At 47.5% G+C, this 16,211-nt stretch overlaps 1 protein-coding gene across 1 annotated transcript in view; it reads left to right on the top strand.

The window, feature by feature from the left end:
- Positions 1-16,211, top strand: part of LOC102468553 (plexin-A4) — a gene marked incomplete at its 3' end in the record, with an annotated part of 320,452 nt that overhangs the window by 84,978 nt on the left and 219,263 nt on the right. Inside the window, exon 3 of the mRNA XM_006145084.2 lies at positions 10,020-10,202. Within this exon, the coding sequence (XP_006145146.1) occupies positions 10,020-10,202 (183 nt within the window). The remainder of the gene's footprint in view (positions 1-10,019; positions 10,203-16,211) is intronic.

Raw genomic sequence — 16,211 nt, 5'->3', positions numbered from 1 at the left:
CCTGGTCTCCGTGTCATTACTGTGTCCCTGTCAGCGTTCCAAAATATAATGGGATTTGTTCAGCTGATTTATCCCGCATGCAGGCAACATTACCCAGACTCACACATGGGCCCAAGGAGCAAGAGAGACACACGGCAACAAGAGTGGGGCTAATAAAATTTATTCCCACTAACAAGGGAATGACCTACCCCATAATTCAGCCTGGTGAGGGGGCCACTGCTGCCCAGCGCCCGCCAGAAAACACACAAACTTAATCATCATGGCGCTCCTCACTTCAATTACAGTGCCAGTGGCGGCTGAGGTCTGCCACAGATGGTGGGAGGCGGTGTGGGAGCTCAGGATGGGCTGGCGGTATGGGATTTATCTGCCTCTGACAAGGGGCCTCTGGAGCCAAGGTGCAGAGGGGAAGGGCAGCATCCAGTGAGTGTTAGTCCGTGCTAGTCTCAATGCTGATGACCTTCCCCAGGATTCCCTATGGGCCCAACATGGCCACTAAACTCGCCCCTGGTGTGGTTGCCATCTGTAGAGTCCTGATTCTCTTGCTAGGCTGGTCTTGGCTCCGACTGAGTATCTAGGACCATTGTGTTGAGGCCCTGTCTGCTTATCAGAGGGAGGAATGGGGGCTTTCAGCTGCTAAGCTCATGAGCAGAAGGTCATGGGTTTAAGCCTTAGATCCTGAGCAGAGCTGTTCATTGACTTCTGTGCTCAGCAGGCCCTAGGAGAGGTGCCTGGCTGGAGCTGGCTGTGGGTGACAGGCTGGCCTGCAGACAGTGTGCTTGGCTAATGCCCGTCTCCTGGGAAGACTGCTCAAATTAGTGGTATCAGTCCCCTATGAGAAGGATGGTTTGTTATCATGGTGAGGGAAAGACTTCTTAGATATCTGTTGAGATTGGGCCACAGATGATCCCATACACACATGGAAACCAACATGAGTATAAAAAAAGAGCTTTGCATTCCGCAAGTGGCTTTTGTTGTTCTGTAGGTAGGTAGATCTATTGACTCCATATTTGCATATTTGTATTATACCCTCCTTCACCACCAAACATTGAGTGCTCCTAAAACATGGTTCTGTTTTTTTGATTTCCTCTTCTCTTTAATTTAGAAGTTTTTATTTATATTTCATCCATGAGTGAGAGAAAGACAGATGGAAAGAGAAAGAGAGAGAGAGAGAAAGAGAGAGAGAGAGAGACCTCAACAGAGTCCTAACACTGTGATCCACTTCCAGTCAGCCCACTTCGTGGGTGTCCGAGCATGCACAGAGACCCCCAGATGTGAGCTGGGGACCTCCCCATGTGGGTCCAGTTGTGTTACTGCTGTGTTTACCATCTGGTCCCTCTTTCCTGCCTTTTTTAGATGCCCAAAAGCAGGGCTCTTGATTCTGGGGAAACTTGGCCGTAATCTGCCAGGTGGTTTTCTCAACCCTGAGACCCTTTCCCCAAGCCTGTTCAATACCATGATTGTCTGACTAGGTTAATGTGGCTGTAGTTTGCTGGCCATCTTCCTCTTTCTCTGCCTGTGTTCATTTCCCCTATAATCTCATTGAAAAAGACACAATAATCATTCTGAGATGATGCATTAGTCACTAAATAGATGAGGCCATGTCCTGCTTCCATTCTCTGTGCTCACAGCCACTGTGCTGGGGCCCAGTGTCACCTGTTACAGGACTTCTCTGTTTTGCTTTCAAAAGAGTTCACCTTTGTAAGGTTAGGGTGGGCCACAGGCAGCCTTTTGGAAGGTGAGATGGATTAGAATTCATAAAAGATAAAGGAAAGTTTATTCAGAACTATAAAGCAATCAGGATTGGTTAGTCAGGTTTTTATTATTGATTATTCTTTCTTTCTTTGCTACAGAAATGATCACTCAGACACATGGGAACATTTTATAGACTAATAGGCTTTTTTTGTAAGGCTAAACCTAAGGCTGCAGAACCTCCCAGAGATGTTTTTACCCCCAGCTAAGGACCCTCTCTGTCTACTTCTGGCCCTGAGTATATAGAGTAGAGGGTCTGTGGAGTTGTCTCAAGGGGTACATGTATTTTGTGTATCAGTGTATTTGTGAGCACTTAGGAGTCTTAAATATTGCTATACCAAATGCTACAGGATAGGTAATTCGTAATGGTTCTGGAATCTGGGAAGTCCAAGAGCATGGTGCTGGCACCTGGGAGAGAGCCTCCTTGCTGCATTAAAGAAGAACTCAAAGGGCAAGAGGGAGGAGGCCAGACACATTTTGGCAAGAACCTATTGCCATGATAAAAGCATCAATCTATTCCATGAAGACAGGGCCCTCATAACCTCATCACTTCTTGAAGGTCCCACCTCTCGACATTGTTGCATTGGAGATTAAGTTTCCAATGCACGAATTTTGGGGGACACATTCAAACCACAGCAGGGTCAGCGGTCATAGTTGAGATATGGTTCCCAATAAATGGATGATCATTATCTTCCTGTGCTGCAGAGCTTTACAGCTGGAGTCTGTATTTAGACATAAGCTATTACAGTTTATCTGATCAATATTTCCCTTTAAAAAGAAATCTCGCATGTGTAATTCACCAATTCCCCATGACCAGCAGAGGTCTGCTGTGGTCAGCTCCTGGTGTGTGTGTGTGTGTGTGTGTGTGTGTGTAAGTGTAATTACTGAGAAGAAATTTAGGGTTGTTGAGCATGAAGAATCGAACCACCTTTCCTTTTCCACATCAGAAGGCAGCTCCTGAATTTCCTTTGTTTTTCTCCTAACTTGTCTTCTTTTCAGGACTTCAGTTCTCATTTTTCCTTTGGGATAAATAGACCTGGGAAAGGAAGAAGCCCATCTGTGATGATTGGCTGAGGGCCTCCAAGGGAGGAGAATTGGTAGAACCCAGACTCCTGGAGATGGCAGGAGAGTCAACAATTTCCAGGATGTTAGGAGAAAGGTTGGAAGTGTTGGCTCTTTCTCAACCATCTCCTTGACAAAAAAATCTAGAACACCAATTTGTGGAATAGGCTCTTTTTGAGACCACGCTCCAGCAACCTCAAAGGAAGCCTCTGCTTAAGATCAGTTTTTGGGGCCAGCAGATGGCGTAGTGGTTACATCACTGGACTCCCATGTAGCCGTCCATGGTTTGAGTACTGGACCTGGCGGCTTAAAACTCACACTGGGTACATGTGTGTACATGCCCAAAACCACAAGAGGAAAATGGAGGAGAAGGGATTGTGGCATGGCTAACTCTCTTTGGGGGGGCGGGGTGTCATTTCTTGCTTCCTGTCTCTCTGTCTCTCCAGTGAGCGCATGCTCCTATAACAAAAATCTTTCTCCAAAAAGAAAAAAGTAAAAATCAGGTTTTTTTTTGTTTGTTTGTTTTTATTCTGGGCTGGAAATGTGGGATTTGGGTACCTGTTTTCCCAGCAACTAAAGGACTCATTTCGTTCTCTAGGCCACAATTTCTTCTTTCGTAAAGTGGAGTTGTTAGATTTTATGACTTTGAGGTTTTCTTTCTCTGAAATAGTACCAGGTGTGAAAGGGGTAGTACCCTACACCCTAACAGTGAGAACCTGAAATTGAGCCTCAAATTTTCCTCTTTTCAGAAGCCTTGCCTGCTCTCCCAGCTGCACACGCAGGGCTTTTCTAGTCACAACCTGGCTCTGGCTCCCCAGCTAGGAAAGGGATAGTTCTTTGGAGTAGAAACTGAGATTTGTCTTCTTAGTATTCTTGGGGTCTTACCTAGTGCTTGGTGCTTAGTAGGTCTTTCATAAGCATTCTGAAGCAAATGAATAAGTGAGCAACGGTAAATAGCATTGTGGTCATTTTAGTGCTTCCGTTTCTCCTGAAGAAAGCAGTGTTCCAATGGCCAAAGGAACCAAACGTTTGAGGGAGAAAAACCCAATGAAAGGTCACAGTGGGTGAGCTTGGGGAGATCCCTGTTGTTTTCCCCCTGTATAATGGAGAGGAGGGGTGGCCTTCTCTCTGGTGGAGGACGTGGGGTGCTCAGGTGCTGTGCACTGGACTGGATGATACTTTTTCATTTAGGAAGGGCAGTAGAGCTGACTTACTCCCACATGTAGGGGCTCTTCTTGCCAGACCATCAGAACAGGAAGAACAGGTCTGATTTGTATCTTCTATCCTAGGCTCAGGCAGGTACATCTAGCTCTGGCTTACCTGGTCTACCTCTTCTGAATCAGTGTGGGATATTTGTAAACAAAAGATGCCTGGGCTGAGAGGTTGGCCTGTGGCTGTGGAAGAGACCTGTCCCAGAGCTAAGTTAATTGGCCCACAGGGGGGTGGACCTGTAACCTTCACCTCATTAGCGCTGATTTGGTTCCTTGAGCTCTGGCCTAGCTCTGACCTTCCCATAATAAGGACTGAATGTGGGGTTTCTCCAAGGTGAGGCAACTGAGGGTGAGCAGTAGAGATGTGATCAGGAATCAGACCTGGGCCATACCCACTGAAGGTGGGGGTGATTTCAGGATTGGTCTCTCCCCATCCCAGCCTCAACAGCTGCTGCCTTCAGGATTGATTGGTGTGGGTATCAGGGTGATGGCTGCTTTCCTAAAAGAGTATCATTGGGAGGCCAGGATGATGGTACAGTGGTAAAATGCAAACTCTAAAAGACAGTCCCACGCAGGACGGTTGCTGGCTCACATCTGACTTCCCTAGAAACGCTGGCATGCATGTACTCATCATCTGAGACAGGCTGAAGTTGGGGGTCAAGATCACAGAGTCTAAATTCTGCTGGGGGTGCTAAATCTGGATCTCTCGCTCTCTTTCTATCTTTCTCACTCCTGGAATAAACACATAAACCTTTTTAAAGCGTGCCATTGGAGCCTGGATCTGGAAGGTGATACTGAGGGGCTTCTAGGTCCATCTTCTCCTCCAACTCTTCTCAGGAAGTCTCCATCAGACACTTCTGAGTCCTTGGGTGACTGCTTTGTGTCTTTGCCCTGGAGCCTGGAAGACTGCAGAGGAAGGATGTTGGCAGCATTTAAAGTCCCCTTTCCGTGGAGATGATAGAGCTTTTCAGAGTGCCAGTCTCTCTGCAGAGTGGGAGCAATTTCCCTGTAATTGGTAAAGTAACCGTAACTGCTCTGTCATTTGTATGTGGCGACACGTAATTGCACGGTAACCTTTGCCGCTGTGCGCGAGGGAAGCGCGGTAAGCTATTAGATTGTAATTCGGAGTGTCAGCTCCCGCTCCCCATGCCACCTCCCCCACTGCTGCTCAGCAGGCCTGGAGGCCACCATGGGGCCTCTCTGCACCCAGATCCTGTTTGACCTCCTGTTTTAGGGCTCTTGTGCTGAGCTAGGCTGGCACTTCTGGGACCTTAGCAGGGGTCAGAATCACCTGGAGGGGTGTTGAGATGTATGTGCAGCAAACCCTCCTTCCAGACTGTCTGATGCTGTAGGTCCAGAATTTGCAGAATTTGCATTTCTAATAGTGACTAGTGCTCAATCTCCAGGGTCCCAGACCATTCCTCTGCTACTTTCTTTTTCTTTTTTTTTGGAGAGGTTTTTGCTATAGGGCACATGCGCTTGCCAAAAAAGACACAGAGAAACAAAAAATGAGAAGTCACCCCCATCCCCCTCCCCAGTGGGGATGGCCACGCCGCAATCCCTTCTCCACCATTCTCCTCTCAGGATGTTGGGCACGCATGCACACGCACCTGGTGTGAGTTTAAGCCACTGGGTCTGGGATTTGAACTGTGGTCAACTACATGGGAGTCCAGCGACATAGCCATTATACCAACTGCTGGTCCCCATTCCTCCACTGCTTTAGTCAGCTTTGTTGGTCCAATGACTACCTGAGTCTGGAAGATCTTTAAGAAATTCCACCTTTGCTATTTCATCTTGACAACTTTGGCTGCTTTAATCTTGAAAACTCTTCTGTAGTAGATTTCGTGGATTTTTCAAGGCTGCTGAGACTTGTCTAATAATTGGATCCAAGTCGTCTAATGATGGGATGGCACACAATAGCAAGCTAGATGTTCCCTCTTCATTACATCATTTAGTCCTCACCACGGCCCTCTGTAGTGTGGACGATTATTACAATCCCATTCTATAGGTGACAAACTAAGGCACAGAGAAATGAAATTACTTGTCCAAGGTCACTCGGGGTTAAGAGGCAGAGGTGGGATTCAAAGCCCAGGCACTTGGGCTCTGGTGTCACACTGTTGACCCCTGCGAAGCCAGACTTTGTCCAGTCCTCCATCCGATTAACAGAAACCTCTTCGCCTTCTGAGAAGCAAGCACTAAGCTGCGGGCACGAAAATGCAAGAACCGATGTCCCTGTCCTTGAGTTCACCCTAGGCCATGGTACAGGACCTGCAATGCAGTAGATCCCCCATCTTAATTTGCACCCCACAGATCCCATTGGGACAGTGAAAAGGCGATAGTGTCCTTCTGACAGGCACAGAGGAGACCCAGAGTGTGGTTCTGTCTAAGGCTATAGGTCTGTCAACAGGTTGCCTAAATGGGCCTCCTAAATGTTCCCATGCGATGGTCACTTATTTCCTTGTCCTGTAAGAACGGAGTTCTAATAAATATACATTATACAGGTGGCCTTAACACATACATGGGTATCTGTAGAGTGACAGGAGCGGGGTCAGCTCTGGGCCTGGGGGCATGGCTGGGCTCCTGATTATAAGGAAGTCTGGTTCTGGCTCCTCTGGCTGTGGCTCTAATCTTGCTGTTAATGGGGCCCAAGGGAGGGCTCAGCCAGGGCCAGAGCAGTCACTTACCCCCCCCGCCCCCCATTGCCCAGGGTGTTCAGGAATCCATACCAACCCTCACCTGTCTGAGGCTGTCACCAATTAACCTTACTTCAAGGGCTCAGGTGGGCCTGGCATCTGCTCCCTATTCCTCCACCTCACGAGTCTGCAGACCCTGGGGACCCTTCCTCCTCCTTCTCCTCCACTTCCTAGAACTGCAATTACCCATGGCTGCAGCTCAGACCAGGCTGTGTCTGCTGTCCTTGGAGTGCCATGCTCTCGGGCCTCTCTCTACAGCCATCGTACCCCTGGTCTGGGCAGGATTTCCATGGAATGACCACCATAGGACGTCATCTCACACTGGCTGGTTGCCTTACTCCTACCTCATCTAGGACTATGATGGGCCTGTCAAAGGGAGTTGAGGGTCAGAGGGCACTGGGAGTAAGTCGCACAGTTGGGGAGCCACTGAGCTGCCATTTGAGCCCAAGTCTTGTGTTTTTTCCACCACTTCAGTGTTAACTGCTCCTCCCCCTTTGAGAAAGCAGGAGTAAAGCCACCTCACCATAGGAGGGGACCTTAATAGTCATGTATACTAGGCCCTGCTTGGTCAAAGGTCTCAGTGGTACCTTTGCCACCTGGCACCCACATTCAGAGGGAGAAGCCAGGTCAAGGGGAGGCCTGGGGACAACGCCATCATTGTCCCAATTCCACTTGAAGAACCCCAGCTGCATCCTCATCTGAGCCTGATGGCTCACCCCGTGGTAGACAGTGTGGGGTGACTCTACTTGGAACAGGTGAGGAGACAGCCCCTGCCTCCTAATGGGGCTCCATAGGGAGCTGTCGTGAGCTAAAACAGGCAGAGCCCTGGGTTCAGACTGCCAGGAGGGGCTGTCCTCTTTGTTCTGATGACACCATTGGTCACCTGGGCCCCTTGCCTGTGAGGTGCCACAGGGGAAGGGACACACAGCAAGCTGCGACTTTCTGCTTCTGAGCATGCATGATTTAATGATGCACTTGTCCAAATGCAGGCTCTCTTTTTGTAAGTGGCTGTGTGTTTGCTTGTGCTTTGCCCAGCCTTGGTGAGAATTATACTTCATAACTCTGACCCTGGGAAATGAGGTTCTGGGGGGCAGAGAGAGGCCTGAAGCTTTCCCAGGTCAAGGAGCCATGTTTGTGGTGCAAGAGTGGTGGGAAAACTGTGAAACATAGACTAGCTTTCTTTGTCTCAGTTCCTCCTTGAACAATTGGATGATCATTCAGCTTTACCTAATGGACAAATACCAAGTTGCAGATGGTAGAGGTGCCTGGAACATAGTTTATATTAGAGGAAGCTAGGGCTGTGACTCCTTGTAAGTGGTAACAGGAACATTCAAAGGCCATGAGGTTGCCTAGCACCCAGACTGCCCTCAGAACACCTGCTAGGGTGCCGCAGATGCAGCCAGTGGGGAAAGGGCATCACCCTCCCTTTATCTGGACTTCTCTTTACTTCTATCCATTCCATTCATCCTCTGCTTTCTGTCTCCTTCCCCAAGTCCTCATTGTAGGGAAGGATGTAGGGAAGACTAGATCTTGAAAACTCCCTCCTAAATTGTACTCCTGTAGTTTTCTTTAGGGCAGAGGGCAGTTGTGTTTTGTGTGGGCTCTTGGACTAGACCTTGAGAGGCCGAGGCTACTGAGGCATAGTGTGGACATCTCTGCTCTGTGCATGGCCTGCCTGCACCTGCCCACAGTCTTCCCCGTCCACCCTACTGCTCCCACCATCTTGGGGATGGTGAATCAGAGAGAGGTCTTAGACATTCAGCATATTGTCCTCTCTAAGATGGATAGTGCCTGTCTACCCCCTGCCCCTTCTGGGAAAGAGCAGGGAAGTCCTAAGGCCCTGGAGAGCTCAGAGCTGGCCACTTGCAGATGGTTCTGCTAGCAAGAGCCTGCCTGCTGTTCTCCAGATGCCTTTTCCTTTGGCTGGATTGAAGCCTTTTAAAAAAGTGACACCTTGTATTTTATTTCACTCCTTTCTCTGAAAAGTCCAAAGACGTTTACAGGCATGAGCTCAATAGGCTTTATGGTAGTCCATCAAAAAGCAGGGATTGTTTCCTTCATCTTTATAGAGTGGAAAATAAAAGCACAGGAAGACGAAGTGACTTCTGAGGCCACACAGTCCTTCCAAGAAGGCACAGGGAATCCAGAGTGAGTTTTCCAAGTCTCAGGGCAGTCTGAGCCGACAGAAGCTGCCTGTGGGGAGCACCGAGCTCCTCACAGCTACTCCTCAGTCTCAGAACCCAGCTGGAGGCCCTCTGCAGCCTGGGGGACCTAGAGGCCTGGTGTAAAGGAAGAAACGATTTAACCACAAACACTGGGGGAAACTGACCCAGAGCTTTTCCTGTGAGTTCCTGACTCCTGAAATTGTATTTCCTGGAGTTGGGAGCAAGAGTTTAGTCACTGAACCACAGGAAACCTAGAGAGTATTCTCTTTAAAGAATATGAATGGGTATTTTGGTCAAAAATAGATGAATGAATAAAATGTGTAGAAAGGCTAAGGTAAGGTTAAACATTTCTTCTTAAAAAGACTTTTCAGACCTTTCATGTCACTATGAATCATTATGAATCTCCTAGATGGCATTAGAATGTCTACACTGCCCAGAAATTTACCCAAGAAGGGCTGTGATGCGGAGCATTTTGGGGGGCTTGGGTTTACAGATGACATTTTGAGGAGTGCTGATGTAGGCATAGCAAGGCCAGGGTTGCCCCTCTGCCATGCCCCAAGAGAGACAGGGAGCCTGAGGTTGACCTGATGAGGCACCATCTATGGCCTGGTGTGTCACGAACATCCCCTGCTCCCATTCTTCCTTCCCCCATGCCTCTGTTCTAATAGTAGTATCCACAGATTAATGTTTCTAGGGTGCTCTTTGCTTTCTAGTCCTTATCAATGAATCTTCTCAACAGTTAGTATGTAGAGATGGAGGCCACGACCCTCTGATGCCTGAGTAGGGCTCTCTGTAGCCTCTGCTCATTGGGTGCTGGGCCAATGCTCTTCCATGTGATGGTGGAGATGGGCCATCAAAGTGGTTGAGATGGAGCCTGGAAAGGATGAAGGAGTCACAGAGAGACCATGAAGCCTCGGGAAGAGAGACCCTAGAAATCTGCATTTTTGCCATGATCTTGCAGCTGCCTACTCAGGTGACTGCTGTAGGGCCCCTCGTTTCTCGGAAGCTGAGTTTTTCATGTAAAAAAGGAGGGAGATTTGTACTATTAGACTATCTTTAAGGATTCTTCTGGATCTATAGTTGACTGACTTAATACCTCTGCGCTGGAGCTCTCTCTAACTGTTCTCTTTTACTTGCAGCTCTTAACCATCGATGATAACTTCTGTGGCCTGGATATGAATGCCCCCCTGGGAGTGTCCGAGATGGTGCGTGGCATTCCCGTCTTCACAGAGGACAGGGACCGCATGACTTCTGTTATTGCATATGTCTACAAGAATCACTCTCTGGCTTTTGTGGGCACCAAAAATGGCAAGCTGAAAAAGGTAGGAATGCAATGCAGTCATTTTGGCTATTTTGAAGAATTTCTATCTCACTGGAATGGTATTACTTCCCCTCAGGCCCTGAGGGACTGGTGACATGTTTGAGCTAGGGTGTTGTCAAGGTCATGATGATCACCTCTGCCTTTATACTGAGGTTTTTATGGGAATGCTACTAGATGAGTGTGACATCACCTCTTCTCTGGTGCTAGTGTGCACATGACAGGTGTCAGCTTGGCCTTGCTAGGGCATTGTAGATGGTGTACTCTGTTCAACTTGGGCTGTGCCCTACGCCAGGGGCTTTTTTAGGTCCAGAAGGTAAACAAGGAGAAGGGACATATCTTCTGGCTGGTATATACATACATCTTGAATTCAGTCAGAAAATACATGAAGGAGAGGGTAGACCTGTTAGAGTTGCTGATGGGGCCAAGAACCGGATTGTGGGTCGAAGAAACCATGGATGCTATGAGAGGATGGTGGGGTGGAACTGTATGATCTGGGGTCCTGATTTTCCTCCTTGTGCTGCAGAGAGCAGCTGGTTTCTGGGTCACTGGGTAATCTTGTCTCATGTGCAGTGATGGAAGCACCCGTCCTTCCAGGAATGTTCTCTTCTTGGGATTTTCATCTTAATGAGTTGGAGTTGGCTCATAGGGGCCCTTGATTGGTTGAAAAGTCTTTCTAGGGTGGAGGCTAGATGTCCTGTTTTCTGTGGTCCATAATTGTACCTCACTCCTTTCCCAGGAAATATCGGTGTTTCTATGTGGAACTCCAGCTCGTCTTATTTAGATTATCTTATAAGCCTTGGGATACTTCCCTTGGGATTCTCTGAACATGGTGTGATTCAGATTAAGTACAGAGGCACTGCCTGATTGAGACTGAGCCTTGATCCTTTCTTTCCTCTTTGCTATATGTATTTTTGGATGTTATCTCCAGGTGGTCTTGAGGAAATGTTCTGTGTAAATCTAGATGACTGGCCTGGTATACCATCCTACTATGAAAGAGCTCAGTAGTGGCTTCTTTCTGTGAATGTACCATCTCTGTGGAACAGATGATAAATCTGGAATGTGAGTGCAGAGGATAAAGAGGGTGTGAGTAATTATGTGGGTGATAGCTGGGAAAGGAAAGAACGTGCACCAGTAGAATGCTACACCACTCTTCAAGGATGAGGCATGCCATCCATGTACACTACATCTAGTATTGCCCAGGAAGAGGTCATAGCCACCTGGTTTTAATGTAGTGCCTTCAGTGTCACAAGTAAAACATAATTTACCCCTCATCTACCCATCTTTAAGAGTTTTATTTCCTAGTTCCCTGCCTTCTGGTGAAGAATGTGGTAAACATAATTGAAACTTTATTGCTGCCTGGGCCTCTTCATGATTTTTACTCACGTGTTAAACTGAGTTTTATGAATACCTGGAGACAATGCCATGTGGTATGGGTGTGCTGTCCCCACATGGCCTTCCTTGTTTTACCTCAAGAATATATTGTCACTCATCATTGCCTGTTGCTTCCAGGAATGTTGGCCCTCCTCCCTCACTCTGGCTTCCAGCTTTAGTGGGCCAGGAAATCAGATAACCAAACTTGTTGAAAGTATGTCTGATAAGGCTTGGGATACACCCAGGAGAGATGTGAATGAGCTTTCGGGAAAGGACCTCATGGACTTTCCTATTGGTTGCTCATTCAGCTCCTTTCTTCAATGCAGAAAGCCAGCACTCAGAGACAACCTCATGGGACAGGCTGGGGGCAGAGCCTAGTAGTCGATCAGGCTGGCAGTGACAGGCCAGACCCCATCAGGAGGTATGGGGCATTACACACCACGGGCTGGCATTTTCCATCTTTTCCTCTGGTGGGCTTATAAGAGAGTGGTTTTGTTTCAGTTAATTTGCTAGAAAAGTGAATTCTGAGTACTAGAGGCATTGTTAGACACAATTCCTACAATGAAATGTTTGTTGACCAGTTTTTCCTGCTCCAGTGGGTAAATAAGCACCATTGAGAGTTAAGGAAGTGAGAAAATTTGGGGGTACCTTAAGTCTTCTCCGGTAAGCCTAAGTTTGGAGCAATGGAGAAGTAATCCCTCTATTGCCCTAAAAGATACCTGTCCACTATGTTTCCTACTGTTGCCAGGGGAGCATAACTTACTGGCAAGATGAAGTGACCTCAGATGAGGACTTCTTTTCTTTTCCTTCCTTTCTTTCTTTTTTCCTTCCTTCCTTTCTTTCTTTCTTTTTTTTTATTTTGTCATCATTTGGTTTGAATATGATATCAGTTAAATGAACATTGAGAGTTCAGTATACTTAAAAAAATGAAGAAGGGGAAAAGGAGAAGAAGACATGCTTGCTGGCCATGGCTGCACTGCAGACCTGAGGTGACCAGCTTGCAGAAATGTGTGCTCTGGTGGATGAGGCGGGTGGCAGCTGCTGGGCCCTCACCTTGGAGCCCATCCCCCAGTGGAGAGATCGTGCACAGCATGGGCAAGCCAGTACTCAGAGACAACCTCATGGGACAGGCTGAGGGCAGGTGCAGGAGTCGACCAGGCAGGCAGTGACAGGCCAGACCCCATCAGGAGGTGTGGGGCATTACACACCACGGACTGGCATTTTCCATCTTTTCCTTTGGTGGGCTTCTATGAGAATGGTTCTGTTTCAGCCACCTGGGACATTACATTTAATTTCCAGAGTAGTGGTGGGGCTGGTGAGGCATAAACATTTGAAAGGTGGGGGCAGGAGGGTCATGTGGGGGGAATGAGCCATTGGTCCTCCTGGGGAAAGCTAGGCCGTCGGGGCAGCCAAACTTTCTGCTCCACAGGCTCAGAGTGGCAGGCTTTTTAATAGTTTTGCTGGAGCCCAGCTACGGCTCCTTCAGACTCAGCAGAGCTGGCCCAGGGGACTGTCTGAGTTGGGAAAGGAAGGCTGGGCTGCCGAGTCTGTTGTTTGAAATAATAAAAAGCAAAAGTGGCCATTTATTTACTTTTTCTACACAATAGAATTTCCCACCACCCTGTGCTCACTGAGCACACTCCCCTTTCCTTGCAATAACCCCGACTTGCTTTTCCCAGGGGTTATCAGGACCATAGTCACCTTTTGGGCAGATGCCCAGCCATGACAAGCTCTGGACTATAGGAGGATTTTGCAGGAAGTTTTGTGAACCACCAAAACCAGGGAGTGAGAATAATGGAGCTCACACTGTAGCCGTAATTACAGAGCGGGCTTTTCTGAGCCCTGTAATAATCTCCTGTGTGTACAGAGGGCCTCTCAGAGTTCTTTGCAGTATGACAAGGAACCTGAAGTAGGAAGGTGGGTGGTAGCGGGGTTGAGGATTTGTCAGGGGGAAGGAGTTTGCTGTGGCTTTCAGGGGCCCAGGAGCTAGACTATAGCTATCCGTAGCCTGCCCTCAAAATTATTGGCTTTTCATTTTGTTTGAAAGGTCTGGGTCCCAATCATTTGCAACCTTACCTTTGATGACCATAATTTTAGTCCTTCAGTGCACACATCACATGAGGCAGGGGGAAAGGAGGTGAAGAAAGTACCAATTTGGATGTCTATTATGTTTTCTGATGCATGTGTGTTATGGGCGGTATTGGCAGCCTTTTCCTATGGCGAGTGTTAAAAGCACGTGCTGTTAAGAAATGTGGTGTATGAATGCTGTGGCCATCAGGAGGTGTCTAGGGACTTAGAAATAACCCATAGTTAAAAATTCAGCTACAAGGGGGCCAGGAGATAGTGTGGTGGTTAAGGCAGCTGGATTCCCACTTGACCCACTGTGGGTCGAGTCCGGCACCCAGTAGCTTGAAAATCATGCTGTGTGTGTGCGTGCTTGCAGGGTCGAAATCCTGAGAGGAGAATGGAGGGGAAGGGATTACAGCACGGCCATCTCCTGGGAGGCGATTTCTCACTTTCCTTTTGTCTGTCTCTCTCCTCTGGTGACGCATGTACCCTATGACAAAAACCTAAAAATAAATAAATAATAAACTACTATTAAAAATCTTTCCTAAATCATTCATTCATTCATTCGTTCAATGAATGAGACATAGAGAGAAAGCACTCCTAACAGGTTCTTTTTCTTTCTTTCTTTCTTTTTTTTTTTTTTGGTAGAGGTTTTTGCTATAGGGTGCATGTGCTCACCAGAAAGATGGAGAGAGACAGAGAGACAGAAAGTGAGAAATCACCCCCTAGGGGGAGTGGCCATGTTGCAATCCCCTCTCTCCACTCTTCTCTTGGGATCCCGGGCATGCATGCACATAATGCCTGACGTGAGTCCAAGCCACCGGGTCTGGGACTTGAACCACGGTCGACTACATGGGAGTTCAGCGACATAGCCGTTACACTAACTGCTGGTCCCCTAACAGGTTCTTGATGCCACAATCTACTCTCAGCCTCAGCCAGCCCTCGATCATGGGCACACACGTGCCTGGCATACTCAGGGAGGTCTCTAGACGTGAACCAACCATCTTTCCATGGAGGTCTTCCTCACAGTGTCACATTTGACTAATGTACCACCATCCAGACCCTATAAATCTGAAAACCTTTGCCCCAATGTGGGGTAACCTGCTCAGTGTTGTCACAGAGGGCAAGATTTCTTTGCATTGCCTAAAGATTTCTGCCAGAATCCTCTCTTTCTCTGCCTCTTCCTTTCCTTTCACTAAGTGATCATATTTTATGACTGCTATTCAGCAATGAATTACTGCCTGGCATTAGTGGGAGAGATTAATGTTCATTGTGAACCAAAACATCATAAACTTTCGCTTGAGGTACGATTGCTCCTTTCTTTTTGTGCTTGCCTCTTTCCTGAGTATTTTTAGGAGGTTAAGCTGTGCATACCTAGGGGGCGGGATACTTTGGGGATGCTGGCTAGGCAGAACTTGGGCTGGCCCTGCTGTGAGCCAGGAGCAGGATGCATCCCCACGTGTGTGCATATACCATGACAGACCGGCCTCGCTAGACTAGAACTGGGTGTGTATCCACAGGCAGAGTCAGTGCAGGAATAAAACACAAAACTCATTCTACTGGGAATTATCATGCAGAGTAACTAAATCATCCCATCCTAATTTTTTCTCGAACTTCATTTTTAAATTTAAACTTGTTTTTAAAATTGATTTGTTTATGTTTCTTCAGGCCCTCCACATAGGTCCAGGAGGGAAAGCAGTCAGAAATGGAAGGGGTAGAGAAAGACATAGCGAGGTGAAGTGTCGTTCTGAACCATGGTCCTGGGGAATGCATGCTGTCTGCGAATGTGCACGTTTCTGACGTTCTTGAATCACAAAGCAATGTCAGATGAGAGATTCCAGCCCCTGCTTTCCCACTTCCTAAATTCCTCTAAAGAATGGACAAGGGATAATGGCATGGTCATCCCTCCTGCAGGGAGCTTTCTCACTTTCTCTCTTGGTCTCTCCCCAGGGAGTACATGTGACTTGTAGCAAAACAAAAAACAAAACAAAACAAAACAAAACAAATTCGTCTAGAAATTTGAATTTGCTTTAACCTAAAATAAAGCTCTTTAGGTGACTGGAGGGTCAGCAAATCAAATGGATATATGAGGGACTTCAAAAACGTTCATGGAAAATGGAGTTAAATATAGCTTCTTTTCATACAAACATTGGAATTCAGACATAACTTTTTCACAGTACATATTTTCCATGAACTTTAAAAAAATTGATTTACCTATTTTGTACAAGACAGAAAGATAGAGATAGGCATCCACAGTGGGACCCCACAGCCCAGTCAGCTAAGATCATGGGCACACGTGTATGTACCTGGTGTGCACAGGGTGGCCTCTGCATGTGAACCCAGGACCTTACCATGTAGGTCCAGTTGTATTACTACTGTGCCGCCACCTGGCCCTTCCATGAACTTTCAGAGGACCTCTGCACAGTATTGGAACTCCAGATTGGCCAAGAACCTGTGACGGAGACAGAGTGTGTGTGTTTGCCACTACACAGAGTTTGGTCAGTTAGGTCTGTTTGGCTATGTGTTTCTCCAGCTGGAGCTGCCATGGGCTCACGTGTCTAACCACACAGAA

This window comes from Tupaia chinensis, unplaced genomic scaffold (assembly GCF_000334495.1).
Source record: "Tupaia chinensis unplaced genomic scaffold, TupChi_1.0 Scaffold000140_1, whole genome shotgun sequence".
Classification (NCBI taxonomy): Eukaryota; Metazoa; Chordata; class Mammalia; order Scandentia; family Tupaiidae; genus Tupaia; species Tupaia belangeri.
The sequence above is the reverse complement of the archived record's forward strand: the minus strand, read 5'-3'. Positions and strand labels throughout refer to the sequence as shown.